Source organism: Alexandromys fortis, unplaced genomic scaffold (genome assembly GCF_014885135.2).
Source record: "Alexandromys fortis isolate MF-2015 unplaced genomic scaffold, M_Fortis_MF-2015_v1.1 scaffold_196, whole genome shotgun sequence".
NCBI lineage: Eukaryota > Metazoa > Chordata > Mammalia > Rodentia > Cricetidae > Alexandromys > Alexandromys fortis.
In genome coordinates this window covers 2,651,690-2,677,155 of record NW_026068078.1, presented here as the reverse complement: position 1 = coordinate 2,677,155, position 25,466 = coordinate 2,651,690, and the positions used below count along the sequence as shown (strand labels likewise).

Below are 25,466 nucleotides of genomic sequence, written 5' to 3'. Positions count from 1 at the left end.
TTAAATGTTTTCGTTCATAAGAGTGGCCATGGTCACAGTGCCTCTTCACAGCAATAAAAACCCAAAACAAAAGGACTCTGAGAATCGGTGGAAAGAAATGGCCTCTAGTGAAAGTCTGTGGTACCTGTGACCTAGAGTGCTGGAGACTACTGTGTCTTTCACTCAAACTTATTGGCTCTTGATAAGAATTCATTTGGGTAAGAAGAATGAAAGATAAGTTAGAGCACCTGTTTTACCAGAAAGCTTAAAAACTGGATATTAAGAATATTTTCCTAACTGAGCCTCTCCGCCAATGCAAAATAATCCCAACCAAACCAAATCGGACCAGATTAAGAAATATCCAGGTTTAATTAGACACCTGCGCTCCTGGGTGGCCCCGAGGGGAAATGGGAAGCCCACCCTGAGGAAGAGGGGAAACCACGAGTTTATTTTCTGGGGAGCAGTTTAAGTAGCCCGAGGGAGTGGTCTTGACCTTTCCTCGGGGAGGGGTCAAGGTTTGAGGGCACAGGGGAGAGGCCTCCAAAAATGGAGGCCAAGGCTGGAATTGCACTGGGTAGTTACTTTGTAAAGCATTATTTTACTATAACTTTCAAGAATTTGAAAATAATGGGCTGGAGAGATGGCTCAGTGGTTAAGAGCATTGCCTGCTCTTCCAAAGGTCCTGAGTTCAATTCCCAGCAACCACATGGTGGCTCACAACCATCTGTAAAGAGGTCTGGCACCCTCTTCTGGCCTGCAGACATACACACAGACAGAATATTGTATACATAATAAATAAATAAATATTAAAAAAAAAAGAATTTGAAAATAAGGGAAATGGCAGGGTGTGTTGGCACATGCTTTTAGTCCCAGAGCTCCGGAGTCAGGGGTAGGAGGATCTCTGAGTTAGAAGTCAGCTTGGTCTACAAAGGGAGTACCAGAACAGAAAGGGCTACACAGAGAAACCCCTGATCCAAAAGAAAAAAAAAATCACAATCCAATAGTCTACCAAAAAGTTGTACTTTTTAATTTAATTTTGACAATCTCTAATTATCAGGGAGAAAACTTTACTTTGGAAATTTCCCTTGAATTATTAAAAAGCCTACAAAACTTGCCAGTGTGGAGGCGAGGCTGCTTTAATCCCAGGATATTAGCTGCTCAGAGAGACCCAGGGAAGTAAAACTATTCAGGGTACTGCAGATAGTCGAGCTTCTGGCTCCATTGTGCTAGATCAGTCATGCCGTCCTGAGGGACTCGGGGCTCTAAAGCTGTAGCGTTATGACTTTTATTGGAGAACAAATCCCCCAAGGCGAGTAGAATGTGAAGTGATGAACAGCTTTTGGTCCGCCGTGTGCTGAACCACCTAGGCTCGCACTCCTCTCCAGATGTTTCTTCTTGATTAATTCCTGTGAATTACTGCTCTTTTCGGCCCCATGACACCCCTTAGGTCCATCTAATCAGATAGATCTAATAAATTGGAATTACCAGAAAGGAAGGGGTCAAGGTCTTGGCTCCTTTTCACTTAGGGGTCTCGGTGCTTTCTATGAACATTTGCATGCCGGGAAATATCGGGAGGGGCAGGGAAAGGAACGAGAGGCTCTGGAGTTCTTACTCTCACTTAATGAAAAGCAATCATGTTAGTGCTTCTTAGGAAAAAGGAGGGAGGGTGTCACTCTGAAGCGAGATTTTTGTCTCAGTTTGGAGTAGCAGCTGACAGGCTGCAAGCTTGTAAACCAAGTCTCGATTTCCTCCTAGCCAGGCAGCGCTTTTCCTTAAGCGCTCCACCTCCGTGCTCCGGCTTCTTCGCATCATGCCTTATTCCGTAGTTCTATAAACTCTACATTTCTACCTCCAACATTTCGGTGATGATGAGTTAAATTATTTGCTATAGGTCTATATCAAGAACCACAGAAATATTTTTACTGGTTTCCAGTCAAATTTTTATTTATATTTTATTGATTGTAATAGGTTTATTACACTCATTGTGTAATTTTCTCTTATCCGTCCAGATTGCATGGAACCACCTTACCTATGGTGTCCGCTTGGGTGCGTTTTCTTTGTGTATTCTTTTCTTTAAAGAGTAGAACACCCCTCCCCCATTTCAAAGACATAGAATGCACGGCATTCCATTCTCTGTGTTACCCATGGCATCTGGTATGTTCTCAGTACACTGTATTCCCCTTTTACCACTGCTTACAAAACTTTTTAAGGAATTTTGGGCCTTGCTGTTTACTTGTTTCTCTATATTACAGATGCATATATCTACATATTTGTAAAAAACTTAAACGCTTATACAAGCACAAAATGTCAGCGTCCTTCCATGGCCCCCTCCCCTGCTTATTTCTCAGACGTCATTGTTGCTGATGCATGGATGCGTGTCTTTCTGGTGGTCTCCCGTTACCGCTTGGAAAAGTGCTTCTGTTGTTCCTCTATTGTCAGAGCTCATTCATGTTATGATGTTTTATTTGGTCAAGCTGGCTAGTTACTGCGTGCTGTTAGTCAAGGGCTTGTCCGGCATTATCTGTTGTGGCAAATACTACACTGTTGGCAATGTGTCATTCCTCCGCTTTCCTGTAACCAGCTCCTCCCTCTTCCTACACCGACTCGTAGGGAAGGTTTTCAGTGATCACAAATGTCCGGTGTCGCTCTCAGGCTGGGCCAGAAATCTGACCAGTCTCGTCACCCATTCCTGCTATGTATCATTGATTAGCCCAGGTGTGAGTACCTGGAGTTCTTCCTTTAATTGAACGGCTTTAGGAAGGATCCATGAACCATGTGAATCAGAACAAATGTAGCGTAAAGATGTCAGTGAGGTTCAGAATCCCTGGGAGCTGGGTTTCCTGCAGTTTGGAGAAAGCCAGTTTTCACTGAGAGCGCGACACAGACACGCAGAGCGTAGGGAAGAGAGGAATTTCTGGAGTCGCTCAAGCTCTGTCCCTAAGATCCACTTACGCTACTGTCTTTGTTTAGTTATTTCCACGAAGAGACTCGTGGGCAATTTCTCTTGTGCTTATTCTGTACCTCGGAAAGGTAAATCTTCCGTTGAAGGAATATTGCTTTGTTTAGATGATAACAATTCTAATTAACAGGGAGGAAACTTTACTTTGGAAATTTCCCTTGAATTAATAAAAGCCTACAAAACTTATCAGTGGCAATGGGGGACGCTGTTTCAATCTCAGGATATTAGCTGCTCAGAGAGAACCAGGGACATAAAACCATTCAGGGTGCTCCAGATAGTCGAGCTTCTGGCTCCATTGTGCTAGATCAGTCATGCCGTCCCGAGGGACACGGGGCTCTAATATTTTATTATTTTGTGCCATTGCAGAAATATCTCTGGAATAAGTATTTTTAGCACTAATGAGAGTGGAAGATATCAGATACGATATACTAGCAGTGGAGCCATGTCAGGAGCTCTGACAGCTCCTGAACGTTTTGATCCTGGGTCCAGTTTGTACTCTCATGTTATACCCTAAAATCATAAGGTTGGGGTAAGAAAGATTTGACAGAAGTGTATGCAACAGTCAGCAGGTTATTAAGGGCAATGACCCATTGTTTCGGCTATTTCTCCAGGTCATTTTGTTCCAGGTAGCGAGGGAAGTCACGCCTGACAAATAGGTAATACAAACTGTGCTTTACGTAAATCACTAAATGAATCATGAAATCAGTATCTGGCCTAATAACTGGTCTTCTCTACCTTATTCTGCTTCAGTGTGTGTGCGCGTGCGCATATGTGTGTGCCCACATCCCAAAGTGTGCATGTGGGGAACAGAAAACAAATTCTGGGTGTCTGTTCTTTCTCAGAACCTTGTCAAGACAGGGTATCTTTTGTTCTTGTTTCTGTCACTTTGAGCACGCAGGGCTAGCTGGCTGGAAGGCTTCTGGGTCATTCTCTTATCTCTATTTCCCATCTTCCCATGGGAATACAGGAAGTAGAGCATCTGGCTTTTTATGGGTTCAAAGACCAAGTCGGGTTGTGGGGCTTGCACAACAAGGGCTTGGACTTGTTCAGCCACGTCGGCGGCCCAGAACAAAAAATGTCCAATTTTTGTTGTCCAATTTTCATAACTGTTCAGAGCTCTGTTTTTTTCTATTTACTCTCAAAAGATGTAAACCCAGGGTGCAGTTTATTCAAGGGCTAACCGTGCATGATCAAGTGGGTTGGACACAAGGACACAAGGAGAATACAAGCTCTCCATCCCTAAGCACCTGACTGACAGTGTGCAGGGAGTAGAGTCATAGATGAAATATTTGGGCCAGAAGTCGATAACACTGGTTTAAAAAATTCTATTTTCAATGTAAGGAAGGAGAGGAAGAGAGCAAGAAAGAGAATCACACATAGTCCCTCCTTGCATAGTGGATATATTTTTATAGTTAAAAAAAATATACCTTTCATCAATTCTGTTTGCATTCTCTTGGTGAGCTATAAATCAAATTAATTAGTATTCTTTTATTTGTCTTTATCTTTTTGTTTGTTTGTTTTTTTGAGACAGGCTCTCTGGGTAACAGCTCTGGCTATCCTGGAACTCACTTTGTAGACCAGGCTGGCCTCGAACTCAGAGATCTGCCTGTCTCTGCCTCCCAAGTGCTGGGATTAAAGGTGTGCAACACCAGCGCCTGGTTTATTTAGTTGTCTTTGAGACAGAGTCTCATTAAATAGGCTCGGCTTCCCTGGATCTCAACACGCACACCAGGATGGCCTCGGACTCAGAGATCTGCTTGCCTCGACCTACCAAGAGCTGGGATTAAGGGTATGCACCGTAACACCCAGTTCTAATTTAAAGATTAAAAACTTTAAATTCTATGTATGTATGTGTCAGGTACATGCATGTCAGCAAAGACTCCTGTGGAGGCTGGCAGGGTCAGTGGTCCTGGTGCCTGTAGAGGCCAGAAGTGCCAGCACCCTGGGGCAGGAGACAAGCAGTTGCCAGTCACTTGGTGTGGGTGCTGGGAACTGAACTCGAGTCCTCTGCAAGAGTGCACGTGCTCGTGCTCTTAGCCACCAAGCCATTTCTCCAGCCCTCAACATTAACGTCTTGAAAATTTTCTTAAATTGAGCATGGAGGTACCTGTAATCCTATACAGTGAGCACCAGGCCAAAACCTCATAATAAAACCCATTATCATTTATAATTAATCTATGCTAAGTAAAAAAAAAAAGTCATGCCAGAGATAATGAGGTACCTAAGTATACACTTTAAAAAAGCATGTATAGGATGTTTGATAATACAGAACATATGGACTTCCATATACACTGAGAGTAGCCATGTTAGAAAGTACACAGTGGTTGGGCTGTGGCGGTGCATGCTTTTAATTCCAGAAGTCTCTGGGAGACAGAGGCAGGTGTGGTCGATTACAATAAAGTAATCCCACACTAGCTCAGAATGGAGTATAATAAAAAGGTCTCTTTATTGACGGGTAGACTCACAGATCAGCAGTCCTCTGCATGAGCAGGGAACAGGAACCAAATCCAGCAGCCAAGGGGCTGCACACTTTTTTTTTTTTTAACATCTGTATATATAGTACAGGTAGCCACACCCATAATGAGCCAGTATCTTAAAAGCTATTGGCTAAAGGAGTTCCCACAGCAGACAGGTGGATCTCTGAGTTCGAGGCCAGTCAGGTCTACTACAGAGGAAGTTCCAGGACAGCCAGGGCTACACAGAGAAACCCTGTCCCAAAAAACTAAAAAGCAAAGAAAAGTACATAGTATATAACTGCACTTGCTTGAAACAGTAGAACTATCCCAACTGACTGCGAAGGAATCAGAACAGTGGGGCTGTTGGGGGAAAGAGCTGTATTTGCTTAGGAAAGAGGGCTGGTCAAAATATCTTACATGTTCTCTTGACTCTTTCTTGTGTTTTTATAACATTTCCATCTTGATAAAGTCTTGCATTGTACAACTCTTTTTATCTGCTAAAATCCTTTCAATGCATTACTAGTATTTGTACATTTTATTTTGTATAAATTTAGTCTAAAGAAGCATGCTGCAAACAAATAGTGAGCCCTCCTCAGTGACGGGCATTTTGAAGTGTTTAGTAGTAAGAATACTGACAATTTGTTTTAAAATCATCAAAGGGATGAAAGGAGCTGAGTATGATCAAGGCGCATAGAATATACACATATATATTGTATGCTTATTTTTCCAGTCAAAACCAGTTACAAAACGACAAAGTAATCTTGGGGGCAAAAAGCACATTCTTCATATCTTAGCCCATTTTCTGTTGCTAATATAACACCACTAACCAGGCCGTTTATAGCGAAAGCAGCTTGTTTCGGCTCACTTTTACACCCCCCCCCCCCCCCCCCCCCCCCCCCCCCCCCCCCCCCCCCCCCCCCCCCGCCCCGTGCGCGCGCCAAGGCCACAGAGTCACATCTATGTAGCCTTCGTACTGGTAGAGTCCCCATTTAGAGAGACAGGAATGGGCACGGCTCTAGCTAAACTGGCTTTTCTAGCATACTTATTCTGTTTTTGTTTTGTGTTTTGAGACAGGGTCTCACTCTGTAGACCAGGCTGACCTCAAACTCATAGAGAGTCACATGCATCTGCCTCCTGAGTGCTGGGATTAAAGGTGCGCACCGCTATGCCCAGTGCAAACCTATTCTCGAAATAAACCATTAATTGATTAATTAATCGCATCCATGAATGAGTCCATTCATAAGGGCAGGGCCTCACATATGGGGTCTGATAAGGCATGATGTCAGACTCCTGAGAGATGAGGAAGTGTGTTCCAAGTTCTTATCATCCTTAAGCACGTGCCACTCAGCAAAGGACGAAAGTGGATGGAACAATTTTAAACTATACAGCATGTTTCCTTGATATGACAATCACTTATATTTACTCTTGTTTTTAAAATTTTGAGACAGAGTTGAAGTGATACTTTGTTTGTAATCTACAAATAAAGCTTGCCTGAAGATCAGTGTGCAGAGCTAAGTCACTAGTTAGCCTTAGAGGTCAGGCAGTGGTGGCACACACCTCTAATCCGTGCAGACACCTCTAACAACCCTGCACTCAGGAGACAAGCAGACAGATCTCTGTGAGCTCAAGGCCACCCTAAGCTACACTAGACTGATCTAGTCTCAAAGAGAAACAGAGACAGGTGGTGGTGGCTCACACCTTTAATCCCAGCACCAGGGCAGTAGAGATGAGAAAGGATATGGCTGGATGGAGAGAGGAATATAAGGAGGGAGGGGACAGGCGCTCAGATGCAGTCTGGAGATACAATCTGAGGATTAGTAGAGACAGGATCGCCCCTTTGGTCTGAGCATTGGTAGAGGGAAGAACTCTCTAGTGGCTCGCCACTCTACTTCTCTGATCTTCAGCATTAATCCCTATAGCTGACCCCAGACTTTTATTATTAAGACCAATAAGAATTCATCCTACATTTGGCACCCAACTTTTGGGGCACAAATTCATAAAAAAGTCGTTGGTCTGTGGCTTTGCAGCCACAGGCATAGGTTGGAGCCACACAGGGCTGGAATCACCGCCCTGCGGTTTTCCTTTCTTCTTTCCTGATGTCCTTCCCCTGGACCCCCTTCTCTGGCTGCTGCCAAACTAGGTCTCTGCCTTGCCATCCAGTCAGGCTTGTACTGTTCTACACAGCAGCAGTCAGCCCCACACTTCATCAACAGCATCAGTGGCAGGTTTGCTGAGAAAATTGGGAATTCTTAAAGGGAGGAATTAGTTAAAATTAGTTTTAAAAGTTTTTCCTCCCGCATTAAAAAAAAATGGGAAACAGAATTACAATAGAGTTAGGTCTCTGTATGATTACGTGATGCATGATTTAAAAATGAAAAAATTGAAATGAAGTAATAATCAACTGTGATTGACATAATGTTAATTATCATCTTGATAATTCTTAGTTTTCTCTGAAAATGTTGTTTGATACAAGTGCCAAGATACAGGCCTTAGAAAAACTTAATAAACAGATCATAGAAATATTCAAATCCAGACAGAGAAATTTAATGGAGAAATAATTTCAGCATTGCATTATAAGGTTAGATAAAAACAGCCTGAGGTTTTCAAACAACCAACCTTAATATTTCCAGTACCTTACAGGAATTGCCAAATTATAGATATCCCCGAGGCTCTGTAAGAGCTGACTGGACTGCTGTGGCAATGTTGGATTTAAGGAGATTCAAGGAAGCAATAGTCTCATATGGCATGCATTCACCATTTTGAAGCAGATGTTAAACTCATGGTCAACTTGTAATAGAGTTATCCCTCAAGATTTGGTTACAGCAATCTTGGAGCCTGGTCCACAATTACAGTGGAGGACCTGATGGAAAGAAGAGGCTAGGACCATTGAATAACAGAGTAGAGCTAGAAGTATGGAAATCTCCCCAGATCAACTTCTTGGAGAAGGAAATTATACTAATATAGAATGGCAATCTCTATATGATGGCCACACCCTGACTTTGTCGGGCAGCAGCTTTGAATGCTTGGGACATTAGTTCTTTGAGCATATCTTGGTTTTTAAGCAGTGTTGTGAATATACAATGAAAGGCAGAGTCTCTCAAACTCTGAAATTAAGAATACAGGCACTCATTGTGATGGGTAGCTTCAATTGTCAGCTTGACACATTCTAGAATCACCTGGGAAGATTCTCAATGAGGTATTTTTGGATCTGGTTCTCTGGGCACATTTGTGAGGGATTGCCTTGATTACTAACGTCAATTGATGTGGGACCACCCAGCCCACTGTGAGCAGCTCCACTCCCGAGACAGGGAACCCTGGACTGTACCATGGCAGAGAGCTGGCTGAGCATGAGTAGGCATGCCTACCTCTGTCCTTTTCCTGCTCATGACTGTGGACATGACTAGTTGCTTCAAGTTCTTCCCATGACTTCCCTTCGGTGATTGGATTCTAGACTTGTAAGTCAAGTCAATTCTTTCTCCTTTAAAGTTGCTTTAGTCAGGGCATTTTTTGAAAAAATATTTATTATTTATTATGTATACAATAGTCTATCTGTGTGTATGCCAAAGGCCAGAAGAGAGCACCAGACCTTATTACAGATGGTTGTGAGCCACCATGTGGTTGCTGGGAATTGAACTCAGGACCTTTGGAAGAGCAGGCAATGCTCTTAACCACTGAGCCATCTCTCCAGCCTTAGTCAGGGCATTTTTATCATCACAACAGAAATAAAAGCAGGACACTCAAGAAGCGAACACTAATACAATTCAGAGTAAATCGTTGAGCATGTTTCAGTAGTTTATTATAATTATAATGAACTTGTTACATATTTTTTTCTGGATAACACCAACATTTATTATTATATTTTTTTAAAAAAAGGTTTTCATGTGTATGAGTGATTTGCTTGCATGTATATGCACCATGTGTCTGCCTGATACCTGTAGAGGCCAGAAGAGGGCATCCATCCCCCAGATGGTTGTAAGTCACCATATAGGTCCTGGAAGCTGAACCCAGTCTCTCTGTAAGAGCAGCAAGTGCTCTTAAGTACTGAACCATCTCTCCAACCCAACATTGGGATTGTTTTTAAGAGAAGAAAACTTCCTGTTGACAGCAACATGGTGTTTCTAGACCCTTCATCACACAGTGAATTGTCTGTTCTCTACACTTACTTGTCTCTCTCTCTCTCTCTCTCTCTCTCTCTCTCTCTCTCTCTCTCTCTCTCTGTTTTTCAAGACAGTGTTTCTCTGTTGTACTGGAACTAGCTCTGTAGAGCAGGCTGGCCTCTGCCTCCTGAGTGCTGAGATTAAAGATGTGCACCACCACTTCCTAGCACTAAACTACTCTTTAAAAAGAATTTCCAGAGCCGGGCGGTGGTGGCACACGCCTTTAATCCCAGCACTCGGGAGGCAGAGGCAGGCAGATATCTGTGTGTTCAAGGCCAGCTTGGTCTACAACAGGGCAAGTTCCAGGATTGGCTCTTTATCTACTGAGAAATCCTGTCTTAAAAACCAGGAAAAAAAGAAAAAAGAAAGAAAAGAAAGTGAAGCATATGGGAAACGCTGGTGTAGGATGTCAACCACCCAGACAGTCCCCCCAGGATGGCATTTCCTCAGGGGTCTTCCCAATCTCAGGACACAGAGGAGATGCAGTCCAATGAGGAACTTTCTTTCAGCTTCTCCCACAGAAAACAGTTACAACAAGTAAATAACCCCAGAAGTCAAGGACCCCTTTAGAAAGTGACTTAAAACAACCTAACTACGATTGTGTGCACATCTGTATTTCCTTAGAAGCTCTATGTGCAAATAAATATGGAAATGTAGGATTATCTGTATGGTTGCTTGGTGAGTCTGAAATTGCGGTGAATTAGTTGTGTCCTGAGGCAATATCTCCAAGAACTGGATTTGCATTTGCACCCTGGAAGCCTTGTCCCTGGGACAGGTGGACACAGTCCAAGCATTGTCATCTACGTTTCTTATAGGTTGCGAGCGCTGCTCCTGATGAATCAACACTGTATGTAAAGTCAGTGTATGGAGCAATGAAGACCTGGACTGTTTCCCTCAACCAGATCTCTGATTTAAATTTTGGGTACTCTAAATGAAAATTAAAGGCCATTGTTTTAGATCACGTTCCTACACTGGACCCAAATAATGGTCCATCGCCATAATGAAACTAAACTGTTTATTAGCATTAGAGAGGTAAGAGCCAAAATTCCCCCAAAGACCAGTCTGAGGTCGTATAATAACAACCCCCCCCCCCCCCCCCGCTTTAATCCTTCCACTGAGATGAATCGAGACTGTCAAAATCTTCCTATTATTTCATCTTACATGGCCAAGAACTTGGAAATGACCTATCTGTTTTTGGTCTTATTTCTGTTTTCATCAGTCTTCTATGTTTATGAGTCTAACCTTCTTTGCTTGACTCTTTAGAGCACTCCTATTTTGTGGAGCGAAGTGTTAGCTGACTCTAGCATTGAAAAAAGACTCGGTCTTTAAAACCTTGAAATCCAATAGTTGCATTTAGCCCCTTGACAATTATTTACAATGCTGATTTCTTTCTAAAGGTTACTGATTTTATCCCATGCGTTTTTTATTTCACCCAGGTGTTGTGGAATATTCCTTTACACTGTGTGAAGATATATCGCTGTGGTTGGTTTAATAAAAAGCTAAACAGTCAATAGCTGGGCAGGAGGTATAGGTGGGTGTCGTTTTTGTGAGCCAGCAGCCCAGAGAAAATTCCATCTGTATGGGGTGGCCAATGTCTGTCCACATATATCCACATAAGGCCTGAGAATGCTTGAAAGAAAAAAAAAAAAGAAAGGAAGGAAGGAAGGAAGGAGAAAGAAAAAACACAGAAGTCAAACTTGGCAAGGTCTCAGATAGAGATAGGCTCAGCCTACTGAGACCGCCTGCTGATTGGAGCCACCCACCAGTGCCATACTAAACTGAGCCACGCCAGTAGCTGACATAGCAGTTGAAGATTTGGCTCATTTGATCAGTGAATGCTACAGATGCTGAATAAGCCCAGGTCCAGACACATAAAACCTCTAAAAAGGTACAATATGTTTTTAAACATGTATGAGGCTTAAAAAAAGAAAAGGATGAAAAATATAGTTTATAAATAAGATAAAGTCTTTAAAGAGAGAATAAAATAGTATAAAAGGATAAGCCATGTAAAGATGGAAAATTCAGAGAATTTGGATTCTACATGGACCTTGTTGACTTTAAATTTTATGATTGCTGATGAGCAAAAAATAGCTAAGAGACATTGGATTGTGGAAACTGCTAAATTGAACCAACCTACATATTTTAATTTTTTTTTTCAAGACAGGGTTTCTCTGTAGCTTTGGAGCCTGTCCTGGAACTAACTCTTGTAGACCAAGCTGGCCTTGAACTCACAGAGATACACCCACCTCTGCCTCCCTCTTGCTGGTATTAAAGGCATGCACCACCTCTGCCCGGCCAAATGTCTTAACTTCAAAATGGAAGTAAAAAAATATGTTACATTGTGGAAGAGGTTATGCTTTTGTAGCCATAGAAAATGAAAAGCTGTGGATTCATTCAAGGTTGATAGAGATCAGCTTTGATGAGAAGAGACCCCCTGCTTGTGTTAATGCAGATATATGTTACTTTTGAAAGTTTGTGTGTTTTCAGAGCAAGGGGACCAGACACCAATGAAAACAGGTAGCACAAGTGGTCCAGCCTCTAGGAGCAACACTATTGGTGGCAGTTTCCTGAGTTCTGCACTCACAACAGCTTCAAGGCTGCTAGTGAGGTGATCCAGCCTCACAGACTATTTGGTTTTTGGTTGTTTGGTGGGTTATGGATGTTTGTTATCGATTGGGGGGGGGAGGGGCTAGTTACAAACTGTGCCGGGTCAAGGTCAGGTATAAAGGGAAACAAAGGAGATCAGATTCAGGAATTTCTTTCTAATGGGAAAAAGGGTATAGTATAGAAACGATGGGATTAAAGGGTGGATTGTTGAGTCTACTTTTAAACAACCACTAATCTCAAAATATTTTACATTAGTATGGATTTTTGTATACTGATACAAATTTAAGGTTATTTTTGTTATACTGTATATATGTTTCTATTTCTGTTTAAGGTATTGTATCTATACAGCTCATTTAAAAATGTAAAATTTTAGTCCTTAAAAGCTAGTTAGAATAATAAGAAATACAGGTTAATAGTCATCTATAACAATCAAATTTATAGTCACCAATAAATGTAATTCTTACCTTATAATTGTTCCTATTGTACATAGTTTTACTGTGTTTGAATTGAAACTTGTTTCAGACAAAAAGGGCGAAAAGTTGTGAAATATTCCTTTATATTTATGAAGATGTGTCACTGTGATTGGTTTAATAGAAAGCTAACAGCCAATATGTAGGCAGGAGGTATAGCGGGACTTCTGGACAGAGAGACCTCTAGGAAGAAGAACGGTGGAGTGGCCAGTCAGATGCAGAGGAAGCACCATGAGGAGATGAGGTAATGAGCCGTGGGAGAATGTAGATTTAAAACTATGGGTTCATTTAAGTTATAAGAGCTAGTTAGAAACACGCCCAAGCTAAGACCAAGCTTTCATAATCAATATTAAATCTCTATGTCATTTTTTTTTGTGAGAGGATGACCTGGTCTAAATCCAGATTTCAATCGTATAAAGTAATTATTTTTATTTAACCTTATTATTGGCCTAATATATGACTTACATGAATTTTCCACGTTACCCAAGCCACTATTTTGGAGTATGGGCTTCATTATGCAGTTCAGTTACAATCTGGTCTGTCTCATAGACTGGCCAAGAGCGGCTCCCTCACCTGAACTACCAGGCGTGCCTACTTCAGACTGCTGTTCTGAATGAGGTACCCACACAAAAGACTTAGCTGGCATACACTGAGGGATTTTTCCTGATAGTTACTTTATTAGTCCTAAGGCTGGACTTTTTTAGGAAAAAAATGTCTTTGAGCTTCCTCTAAATATTACACGGTGTCCCACAGATCATCCAGAAGCTAGTATCTTCATGTCAGAGGTGATCAATAATTAAAGAATGTTTGGCATGAGGTCAAGCCTAGAGTAAGGGCAAAATAAAGCAGGGTTGTGACAGAGTAATGGGGAAGCTAGTTTACAAGGGTGAGCAAGGAAGGCATCTGTCAGATGACATGGGACAGAGGCTTGGATGAAATGAGGGAAGCAATTATGTGACCGGGCCACTCCTCATAGGGTGCCTTGTGGTTCGCTGCACCCTCTTGCTTCTTAGTCACGCCTCTTCATATGGACACTGGATTATTTATACCTCATGACTTAGTATACCAGCCAGATTTCAAAATCCAGGAGGGAAGTGCCTATATTTATTTCATGTGTCTTTAAATAGCCTTAACTGAGCACATGGTTCCCATGACTTAGTGCCCCCTCGATGCTTTCTTGTCAGGCCTGCAGACCAACTTGTAATTAGAGGTGCTTTGAAGAGAGCCAATGGGATGCCCAGTGGGTGACAAGGAGTTGGCTCGCTGGTGAAGGTGCCTACTGGGCAAACTTGATGACCCGAGCTTGATTTGCTGAACACCTGCAAAGGTAGGAAGAGAGAACAGATTTTACCATGTTGTCCTCTGGGTTCCACATTCACTTCCTGCCACCATCACCCCCAGCCCATCATATACATATACACCAAAAACCAGTTTTAAAAATTTCAAAGAAAAATGAGCATCATCTGGAAGACCCAATCAGAAGAAAGCAACTATGGTGTGAAAGCATGAATCCTGGGAGCGGAGAAGAATGGTTTGTATCTGTGGATTTTGACATGCCACTTAATAGCAACGGCTCTGTTTATGTTTAAACAACAACAAACAGGAATGATGTGTTTCATTCACATGATTATAAAAGTCAAATGAAAGCTGGGCGGTGGTGGCGCACGCCTTTAATCCCAGCACTTGGGAGGCAGAGGCAGGCGGATCTCTGTGAGTTTGAGACCAGCCTGGTCTACAAGAGCTAGTTCCAGGACAGGCTCCAAAACCACAGAGAAACCCTGTCTCGAAAAAAAAAAAAAAGTCAAATGAAGTGACGCATATGAAAATTACTTGGCACATTACAGGAGACCAATCCATGTTAACTGACTTTTTAGTTACACAAGCTGGAACTATCCTAAAAAGATAACAAGCAGCAGTTGGTTCTTGAGGCAAAGGAACTCTTACACATAGTACATTTTACTGAAAGAGAAGAAACAATAAATTTCTGTTGCCAGGTAGGGTGGCACACACTCAGGCTCACTCAGTACTCAGGGAACAGATAAAGGAGGACTAGGCAGTTCCAGGCCAGCCTGAGCTACACTGTGAGTCTCTGTCTTAAAAACAGTAGCAGCAGCAGCAACAAAAAAGGAAGAAGCCTGGCTTGGTGGCAAAGGTCTATAATGCCACCTATATGGAAGGTTGATACAAAGTAATGAAAATTCAAGTTCTGCCTGGGATACAAAGTGAGTTCATGGCCAGTTTGGGCAACTTAGTGAGCCCTGTCTTAGAATAAAGAATAAAAAGAGGGCTGTAAATAGCTCAATGATAGAGCATTTGTCTAATATCTGACAAAGAAAATTAAATCAAGATGGGTGGTGGCGTATGCCTTTAATCATAGCACTCGGGAGGCAGAGGCAGGCGGATCTCTGTGAGTTCGAGGCCAGCCTCGTCAACAACAGCTAGTTCCAGGACAGGCTCCAAAGACAGAAAAACCCTGTCTCGAAAAACCAAAGAGAAAATAAAAGAAAAAGAAAACTAAGAAAGAAATTTACATCAATGTAATATTTTGTCACTCCAATGATCAGTAACGTTGAATGTTTGCTGTGTTCTAGAAACTATTCCAAACACACTACATGAAACAGTCACTATTCCTTACTGTAACCAAATAAAACAATATAATTCATGAGAAAAACGAGACACAGACTGACTAAAGCCATCTGTCCGTGATCCACACACAGTGAGCAGCAGTGTTTGTAGTATGAGAGTTTGACACCACCCTAGACGTTCTTAGCTACAGGAATAATTTCTAAGGCTAATTTTCATGTAGAAAACACTGAGTTGAATCTTTTCTGAAGGAAAAATGACAAGACTAAAAGTAGATCATAAATTATAGTTCAGGCAGTATTGTATCTCAAGGAAGAGAGATCGAAGGGGAAGATGTAGCTAGAATTTATTTCTAGGTACTGTTCAGCTTACAACACTGAGGTAATTGATCACCCAACTTCATACTCTCTGTCTCAAAGCCGACTTAAGAAAAATGGCTGCTTAGTATTTATGAGGAACTATGAACATCTGGACTTCTAAAGCTTGTTTAAGTAAAAACAATAATGAAAATCCAAGATAGTGAGCAGTAATAATTTTATACAGATCATAGCAGGTGTGATTAGTTTGAAGTATGCAGCATGATTTCTTTTTCTTTATTTTTTATTTTTATTTTTTTGATTTTTCAAGACAGGGTCTTTGGTGCCTGTCCTGGAACTCGAACTCACAGAGGTCCACCTGTGTTTGCCTCCCTGAGCGCTGGGATTAAAGGTGTGTGCCCAGCTGCAGTGTGATTTCTAATTGGTCTTAGTAATAAAAACCCAGAGTCAGATATTAGGGGGTGGAAGCTGAAAGACCAGAGAAACGGAGCAGCCAGCCACTAGTCCTTACCTCTACGAAATCCTCAGATCGAATGGAGTATCCTGTCTCTACAAGTCCTCAACTGAATGCCTGAGCTCCTCTCCTCCTGTCTTATGTTCCTCTCTCTGCCCAACCATATCCCTTCCCGTCTCCATCTCCCCAATGCTGGGATTAAAGGCATGTGATCCAAGTGCTGGGATCAAGGATGTGAACTCTGTTTCTCTTTGAGACTGGATCAATCTCTGTAGCCCAGGCTGGCCTGGAACTCACAGAGATCCGCCTGCCTCTGCATCCCAAGTGCTAGGATTAAAGGTGCGTGCCACCACTACCTGGCCTCTATGGCTAACTGGTGGCTTAGCTCTGCACTCTGATCTTCAGGCAAGCTTTATCACCACAGAAACACAGTCGAATAGTCTGGCAAAACAGTGGCTTCATTCATCTAAACCAGGGAACGAGAACTCCAGAGACAAAGTATACATCTGAAAACGACTAATGTGCTCTATCAAATTGTTTGAAACCTCAACGTTACTTAAATCTACAAAGCACTGGTAATATACCATTCTGAGGAATATATTATAGTGAAAAAAACATCATTATTTACTAATGCTTAGTAACATTCAATCAGCCTAGGATTATAAGGAATGCATATATACAGTGATACTACGCTGGGCCAAAATAGTTGTGTGTGACCTAGACAACCCCGTCATATAGGGCAGCATTACAACACCATCTCTCATTCATAAGTCTGACTCAAAATTAAACTTTTTTTTTTAAATAAACCAGCATAGACATGGTCGCAAGGTGATAAAGACATGTTTTATACGTAGATAAGACATAATATATTCTGCTGTGTGCATTTAAGATTAGCACAGAGCTGGGCACAGCAGCCTACGCCTTTAGTTCCAACTTCTCTGGAGGAGGAGGTGGGAGGATCCTTTGAGTCTGTGAGTTCAAGATCACACATTGCAAGACTCTGACTCAACAAATAACTAAGGAAAACTAAATCAGTCACATACAGACAGACATAACACATAAAGCCTGGCCACCATATATTTGATCTGATGAAATCTTCGTCTTGACACTAGGCAAACACATCTGAAATGTCAAAAATATGAAACAAGTCATATACAAATATGGAGATCAATTAAACTATATAAAGAATGGGGCATACATAAGTACTGTAAAAGTACAAGGTTTTTTTTTTTTTTTTTTTTTTTTTGAGAGGGGAGAGAAGGGGAGGCCAGGAGTACTGGGAATGGAATCTAGACAGTCTTAGGCAAACATTCTATCTCTGAGCTACACCCTAGCCCCAAATATGAGTCTTGATTGACAATAGAGGAGGAAGGTTGAAGGAAAATACAATATAAATGAAAGCCATTTCAAACACAAGTTTTATATCAGTAGCTATTCGGCTCATTGGGATATTTTCTTGCAGCTTAATAAAACAGGATATTTATGCTATCTTGTCTTTTCTTTCCTTGAATAGGGATTCTCATGTTGCTTTGGCTGACCTGGAACTTGCCATGTAGCTGAATCTGGAGTACTGCGCCTTCAGAATGCTGGGTTTATGTAGTGATGGGGCCTGCTAGGTGAGTCCTCTACTGAGCTATGCTCCCAGCACTCCATGCTGTCTTTTCACCTAAGTTAACCAGCTATCATTTTGCAAACAACAGAAAATAGAGGGATCAACTGTAATTCCTTTGGTTAGTGGAACCGATTTGTGCAGAGAAATTCACCAAGCTGTTTGCAGAACTGTTTCTACTTTAGAATCTACTGGTGCTGAGTAAACAAACGCTTTCATTTAAATCATTTCTGCCATTCTGGTAAAGAAAAACATCAACAGGGTATTGGCTTTGAGTTCTTACACAGCCTCAATTATGTGTTAGTCAACCCAAGCATCCATTATGCACTCAATAATAGCCATGACACAGCTCCAGACAACAGCAACTCCGGGAGGAGGCAGGCACAGATAGCCAGCTCGTACTGCTTTTCCTGGAGATAGCATTCTTAAGCCCCGTGGAAACAGCAATGAGATCCGTCTTCCTCATTAGAACTCAACACTGTCTTGAGAAACGATAGCTCAGCAACTTAGAAGAAAATGCAGCATGCCAGCGTGGGGACACATTTCTGTTTGTTAGAAATTGTTATGAACATACTTTCCTCAACTAAAGCTTCTGCTGAGAGCAGCTACATTTGAAAAGAAAAAAAAAAGATTTTGAAAGTTTAAAACTGCATTGGTGTACAAGGCAACGTAACAAAGCAAACAAAAGAAAAGCTTAAAACATTGTAAAGGGTTGGGGATGTCGCTCAGTTGGTACGGGGCTCCCCTCGCACTCAGGAAACCCTGGGTTCCATCCCTATCTCCGCATTACCCCACCCCCACCCCGCACTAGCCAGCACTCCCAGTACTTTGGGAGGTGGAGGCAGGAAGATCTACAGCTCAAGCAAGGCTATCCTCCCTTGCACCGCAAGTTCGAGGTTAGCCTGGGTTAGTCTGTATCAGGAGAAGAAAACTACTGAACAGTAGCGGAGGAGAGGCAGCTGGTCCTTAGGAAGGCACGCGCTTGCTGCTAAGCATTGAGATTCCGAAGCGTTTTCAAAGTGGTTACAGTCCTTACCACAGCACACCCTTGTGAGGTAAGTGTATTATCATCTTTGGTTCATAAATGAAAAAGCTGAGGCACCGAGCGATTAAGTCACTCGCCTAAGGAGCATGAGTCAATGTCAAGAGTCATAGTTGACCCGGCTTAACGACTCCTGACCTTCAGTCCAGGGCTGAGTCAGCGGAGCCCCGAGTGGCTTCCCTGGCTGGCACCTGGACGTAGGCTATTTCCGTTCACGTTCAAGCAGAATACTGAAACCGATTGGACAGAACTTCCAAACTTTTTACGTCCAGCAAGATTCAACCCTGACGCAATTCATCTCAGGACTGGGAACAGGAAAAGCCGACGCGTGCACACCCCTCTCCCCCAAAGCGTGCGAGTGGGTACCGTGGGCTAGCCCGCCCACCCGCTAAGGGCAGCGATGGAAACAAGTGACCACCCGCGTTAGTGGACCGGGGACAAGGGGAACGCAGACCGCATCAACGACTCTCCATCGCCGCCTCTTTCTGAAACCAAGAGAAAATGGTGGGAGGCGAAAAGAAAACTAAATAAAAAAACACACAAGCAACTTGTCCTAGAACCTCAGCTAAGCAAATGAAGCCTTCTTGCGTGTGCTGAGCCTTGCAGTTCCCAATCTTCTAGGAAAGATGGGAAGACTGGGCGACAAAGGGCACAGCAGGAATGCCCCGCAGTGAGTGACTGCGACCGGAGCTCTGCTCGCAGCACCGCAGAGGCCTAAAACCTACTCTGCAGCAAGCACCCGCGGCGCCGGGAGCCGCGCATCCTCGCCAGCGACCACGTGATCAATTTTTTTTTTTTTAAAGAGAAAAAAAAAACTTCGCCTTAAGGAAAAAAAGAGACTCCACTTCCCAGAAGCCTCTCGGTCCCCACGCAGCTGCAGTCTTGCGCAGGCGCCGCCAGGGCCAAACGGACACGTCCGTCACGTGGGCAGGAGCCGGCCAATCCGGTTTGAATCTCATTTTTTTCCTCTCGCCCCCCCTTCAGGAGCGGTTGTGCGATCAGATCGATCTAAGATGGCGACTGTGGAACCGGTGAGTATTGCCTTCGGCCCCCACCCCCGAGGTCCCCGCGCTCCGGCTCCCTCCGCTCAGGGACTCCCCGCGGGACGGCGTTCCCGGCGCGCACAGCGCACCCGGCCGCGTCCGGCCCCTGTCCCCCGGCCTGACCTTCCGCGGACAGCCTTGGCGCCGGGAGGCTGGCGGCGGCAGCGTGGAGCGCACACGCCGTGTGGGGGCTCGGGCACCGGGGCGGTGGGGGAGGGGCGCCGCGCGGGCCCCGAGGTGGCGGCTCGGGCCGGCGCGGGGATCGGCGCCGGGTCCCGGGGGCGCGGGGCGGGCTCTTAGCGGGCACCGTGCTCGGCGGGGCGGGTGGGCGGTGAACCCGGCCTGGAAGGAGCCGGAGGGAGAAGCCTGGGGGCAGCTGCGCCTTCGCTGCCGGGATCCTCGTGCGGGGCGGCGCTGGATGCGGAGGAGGGTGGGCTGGCGGGGCCAGTAGGCGCGCGGGGCCGGGAGGGAGGGGCGCGGCAAGAGGGCGAGCGCAGCCCGCGGAGAGCCGCGGCGCTGCGGGGTCGAGTGGGGAGGACGCACGCCCCGGGGTCGCGCCGCGCACCTCTCGGGGCCGGGCAAGTGGGGCCGCTGAGAAGGTGATCACATTGTCCCGGCCCCTCCACACCGGGACGGGGCTGTCATGGAGAAGTGGAGGGGGGAGGAGCGAGGCCTACAGATCGCAGCCGCGGGTCGGCTGGACGCAGACCTGCCTTTCACACGCGCCGGGCTTCCATTCATTCATCTTCCCGGCGCAGCGCGCACGCTTCCGACGACTCGGTAGATTCTTGTGCTCTGACGCGACTCGATCGTCTGGAAGATAGCCAGCGAACACTATTATTGGAAATAGAAACTTTCAGGATTGCCTTTACTTAAATGAAAAAGGAAATTAGCATGGGGACTGCAGCGCGTGCCGTGGCTCGCGTGTGGAAGTCAAAGGACAGCGTTTGGAGTCCAGAGGATCGAGATTCAAGTGTCTTTGCTGAACTCCGGCCCCTCAATACTGCTTTTTCATTTGGCATTTTTACCCCCACCTACCCTGCACTGCTTTCCTCTTAATTAAAGCTCTATTCCGAAATTGATTGAAGCGAGATGCTCACCGAGCAGCACGTTGGTAGTTACCCGGAAGGCAGAAGAGTGGTGTCTTACGTGTTTGTCATGGTTTGGATTTGCCAGCAGCTGGCTCAATGACCATCCATCCCAGGTTTTTTTTTTTTTTTTTTTTTTTTTAAGGAATGTCACTGATTAAAGGTATAGACTAGCAACAAGAAACCTTTGTAGGCTACCTTTGCCAGATATTTTTAAATTTTTAAAAACTCACCTATAGACTAAAGATATTTGATTAGTTTGCAAAACGGACTTATCTTGGCAGAATTCGAGGCAACTTTTTTTTGGCACGATTTACTGTTCTTTATTGATATCAGTTTTCATGGCAATTTGGTTGTCTGCAAAAATGCCTCACAAATTGCTAGTGAAATTAACTGACTTTAAGAGTATCCGTGTTATGTAAAAACAAGAGGGAAGCTTTACATTTAACTTAAACTCTCCTGACAGGTTCTGATGTCTACATCTTACTGAATCTTCTACCTTTCTCTACCAAGTGTTAGGGGAAAATATGGGTGATAGAGGCAAAATTGAGAAGATCCTGAGCAATAAAATAGCAGTGTGTTATGTGATACTTGAGTTACATTTAAGTCTTGGATTGTGTTAAAGCCTCAATTTAGAGTCTTTAGATTTTGTTCTGAGTCAGTACAGAGCTGCTGATATTTTTAGGGTGGGGTAAGGAGTGAGATTTAGAGTACAAAGTTGTACAAAGTATGGTCTGTACTTGTTCATTGTGAGTTCTTATAGGGCCTTGCTGCCTGTGGTGGGGCTAGAGGCGAAATACTCCTAGTGATGTTCCTGTTGTGAAAGTTGCATTGAAACTAGTTGAGGATAATGTGCAGAATGGCATTGAGGTACCCCTGCTTCTAGACTAGTCATGTGGTATTCTTTTTAATATTTTTAAGATTTGTTTTTGGAGCTTGGCTATGGTGACTCATGCCTTTAATCCCAACACTTTGGAGGCAGAGGCTGGTGGAAAGAGTTCGAGGCCAGCCTGGTCTACAGAGTGAGTTCCAGGACAGCTAGGGCTACACAGAGAAACCCTGTCTTGAAAAGCAAAAAGATTTGATTTTGGTGCTTTATTTCAGCTCAGGGCCTGGTGCATACTAATCATATTCTACTAGTTTAGTAAACTACACTAGTGCTTTTCCAGTTTTTTAAAGCAGCTGATTTATTTTACTATTGGATCACTTGAGGAACTGTATTGAAGCTTGCAATCTTATTTGATCATTGCTATTTTCATTTAGCATGTAAGTTTCTTTAGCCCCCCCCCCCCCAGTATGCTTGATTGTAAGCACTTAGAGCAGTGGTTCTCAACTTGTGGGTTGTGACCCCTTTGGGGGATTGAATGACCCTTTCACAGGGGTCACCTAAGACCATCTAAAAACACAGATATTTACATTTAGATTCCCAACAGTAACAAAATTACAGTTATGAAGTTGTAACAAAAATAATTTTATGGTTGGGGTCACCACAGCATAAGGAACTGTCTTAAAGGGTAGCAACATTCGGAAGGTTGAGAACCACTTAGAGTCATGAGTAGGTAATTTTTCTCCCCTTTCATATCCTTTTATAAATATTTGTCAGATTTTTAGCCTTTGGAAATTCTATAAATGATCAGTCATTCTCAATTTGATACTGCAATGTTTTTAAATGTTTGAGCTTAGTTAAGTAATAGCTTACAAGTATAAATTGAGAAGGTCAAAAGGGTAAGGGAAGTGTATTGTTTCACAGAACATGTGGACAAAGGCTACTCCTCTTAGTTTGGAATTGTGGGAAAGTCAAAATTAGACCAGTGAAGACGGCAGACTGTGCCCTCAACTGTCGTCTGGTGGTTTATGCTTCTCTTCAGGTAACTTCTGCTAGGTTTTCCTTGTTATTTGGAGAATACTTTCATTAGTAAAAAAAAAAAAAAAATTATTTATTTTTTTGTGTAGCTCTGGAGCTCACTTTGTAGATCAGGCTGGTTAGCCTAAAACTTGGGGAGGAGTTCTTCTGCCTTCCCAGTGTTTGGATCTACTGGTGCACACCACCACACCTACTAGTCTGGATAGTTCCTTTCTTTATACTTAGCAACCCACTTTTAAAATAAGACTGTTAAACATGGAGAAGCCAGCTGTGTTGGTACGTGCCTGTAATCTGAGTCCTTGGAAGTGGAGGCAAGAGAATTGGGAGTTTGTGCATGGCCTGGCCTACATGTCAAGATCTTGTCTCAAAGCAAAGTAAATTTTTTTTTTTTAAAGGCTGAGATTTAGGGGTGAGGGTGATTGCTGCCAAGCTTGAGGATCTGAGTTGGAGACCTAGAACCCTCATGGTGCAAACAGGATCTCATGTGTAGTTGACCCTCTGACTTCCAAGGCCACACCAAGGCAAGTGTACACACATAGAAAAATAAATAATATATGTTTGAAAGCTTTAAAAGAAAACAGAAAAAGAGCCAGATATTCTAAAATCAACAAAAAGCTCTTGATTGGTAAGCAGACTTTGGCACTTTTTTTAAAGTGAGGAACCCATTTTGTTAGGAGCTATGTTGAGTGTTTATTTCACATTTCACTTCACTTTATACTCAATCTGTGTTATTATTTAACTTAGAGAAATGAGATGTGAATGTACACTTCACACATCGTAGTTACATAGATTGAGATGTAAAATGAGTCAGGTTGGCTTAAGCCACTTTGAACAAGAGTCCTAAGCAAATAGCACTTTCATGAAACCCTTTTAATTTCTAGAACAGCAGCTCTGTACTTGGGGGTTGAGCAGTCCTTTCATAGGGGTCTCCTAGGACCATCAGAGAACACATATTTATGTAATGATTCATAAAGTAACAAAATTCCAGTTAAGAAGTAGCAGCATTGGAAGGTTGAGAGCCACTTCTGTAGAAGGCTAAGAATATAAACTTCAGTAGAAGTACTGGGCTTCATAAGAGAATGTCTAATAGCTGCCCTAGCAACGATCAAGTCTCTTGTTAGATTGTAAGTTGTGCCATCTTTCTTAGGGAGATGACTGAGAAGTGGAAATGAGCATGGCTTGTATAGTCTCTTAAATTTCTCTGTGATGGAGAACGTTGAAATTCCTCAGTCTTGTTGAAAATGGGAGTCAAATATCCTAAAGTGATGCTGATTTTTAAATGTATTCAGAGTTGATATTTGTGACTTGTGGATCTCATGTTTATACCCAGATCAAGGTTCTGTATACAGGAACCTCTGTATGCACACGTCTGCTGCTGGGAAATTGTTGCTTGCCAATCCTTGGCCATTAGCAAGCAATGGGAAGCTTATAACAGCTTCAGGTACTGTCTGTCCCCTTTCCTGTCCTTGCTGAAGAGTCTAGTTACATCTAGAGAAGAAAGGATTTCCTTTCATCTAAAAAAATAATCATTTTTTGTCTTATAGTCAGAAACAAGTAGCTGTCACTGAATGTGTGTGTGTGTGTACAAGAGTGTGCGTGTATCTCTGCCTATATCGTAATTTTAAAAATACATTATTCTATGGAAATTGATGGGAAGTTTAGTCATACTATGCCAAGTGGATTTATGTTGAATCATGACAAGCCTGACTAGTAATCCAGGAATGTGGATTTAGTGTTCTAAGCAAGTGATTTTTTAAAAAATGACCTTTTAATCACCGCCTGTTTGAAACAACTGTTTGCTTTTGTAGTGGCTATTTTTAATATAATAGGCAGATCTTTATTAATTGCTAACAGTGTGTGTCAGTAATCACATAGCAAGTACTTTATATATATTCATTCAATGCTTGCAGCAATTCTGTTAGATAAGTGGAGTTATTCTTACTTCACAGATGAGGAGACCTTTAAGGCAGCCTAGAGTGCTCAAGCATCACCCTGGCGTCCATCTGCTGGGCATGCAGGGGATCTTCAGAAAGGGAGCTTAGTGTCGATAAGCTTACCAGGGGCTTTGTTTCAGCTGTGACTTAAGAGTGTGTAGATAGGCTTTAAGATAATGCTTGCATGATCATGTTGAATTAAAACAGAATTTTGGCCGGGTGGTGGTGGCACACGCCTTTAATCCCAGCACTGGCCTCAAACTCAGAGATCCACCTGCCTCTGCCTCCCGAGTGCTGGGATTAAAGACACCCGTGCCACCACCGTTTGGCGTACAGTGACAGGTTTTAATTCAATGTATTAGTATTTCCATATGAACTCTTAGGGGCCAGTAGCCTGGCAGGCACATTTAATGTCCATTTTAAGTGCCGCCAAAGGCAAGGATATCTGATTTCTTAGTAGAAAGGTGAAAAGTGCATATTTTTTCTCCTTATAGTTTAGATGAATTAAGTATTTTATAGGTAAGGAATTTATATTTTTGCAAATTGTATTTTATCTTACCAAGATTATATAGGTGCTAAGTGAGTTAGGACTTATGCCCCACAGCCAAATCTTAAGCATTATTGATGTATTGATGTTGGGGGGAAGTGCATCAAAATTCAACCAAAACTAAAATGTTCAACTCTACTTTCAGTAAAATTTGTACATTGGAGATAAAATTGATGCTTAGGTCATTATTGAACATGAATAAGTTAATATGAAATTATTCCAATGAAAGTATGCCATATGGCTTGGATGGTAAGGTTATGAATTATATATATGTAATATATAATGCGTATATTAGATATAGACAGGAATGTACACATAAGCATATATTTTCTTTTGAAATTGTATAGTTTATTTTTT

The 25,466-nt window shown here is 42.9% G+C and overlaps 2 protein-coding genes across 7 annotated transcripts in view; one reads left to right on the top strand and one right to left on the bottom strand.

Moving 5' to 3' along the window:
- The window catches only part of Rap1gds1 (Rap1 GTPase-GDP dissociation stimulator 1), a 575,856-nt gene that overhangs the window by 44,450 nt on the left and 505,940 nt on the right, over positions 1-25,466 (bottom strand). The gene's annotated exons all lie outside the window — the stretch shown is intronic.
- Eif4e (eukaryotic translation initiation factor 4E) overlaps positions 19,522-25,466 on the top strand; it is a 41,262-nt gene continuing 35,317 nt past the window's right edge. Inside the window, exon 1 of one of the 2 annotated variants that reach the window (XM_050121772.1) lies at positions 19,522-19,664. In XM_050121772.1, coding sequence (XP_049977729.1) covers positions 19,647-19,664 — 18 coding nt within the window. In that variant the 5' untranslated portion in view covers positions 19,522-19,646. The remainder of the gene's footprint in view (positions 19,665-25,466) is intronic. The other variant, XM_050121773.1, reaches the window with a different exon arrangement.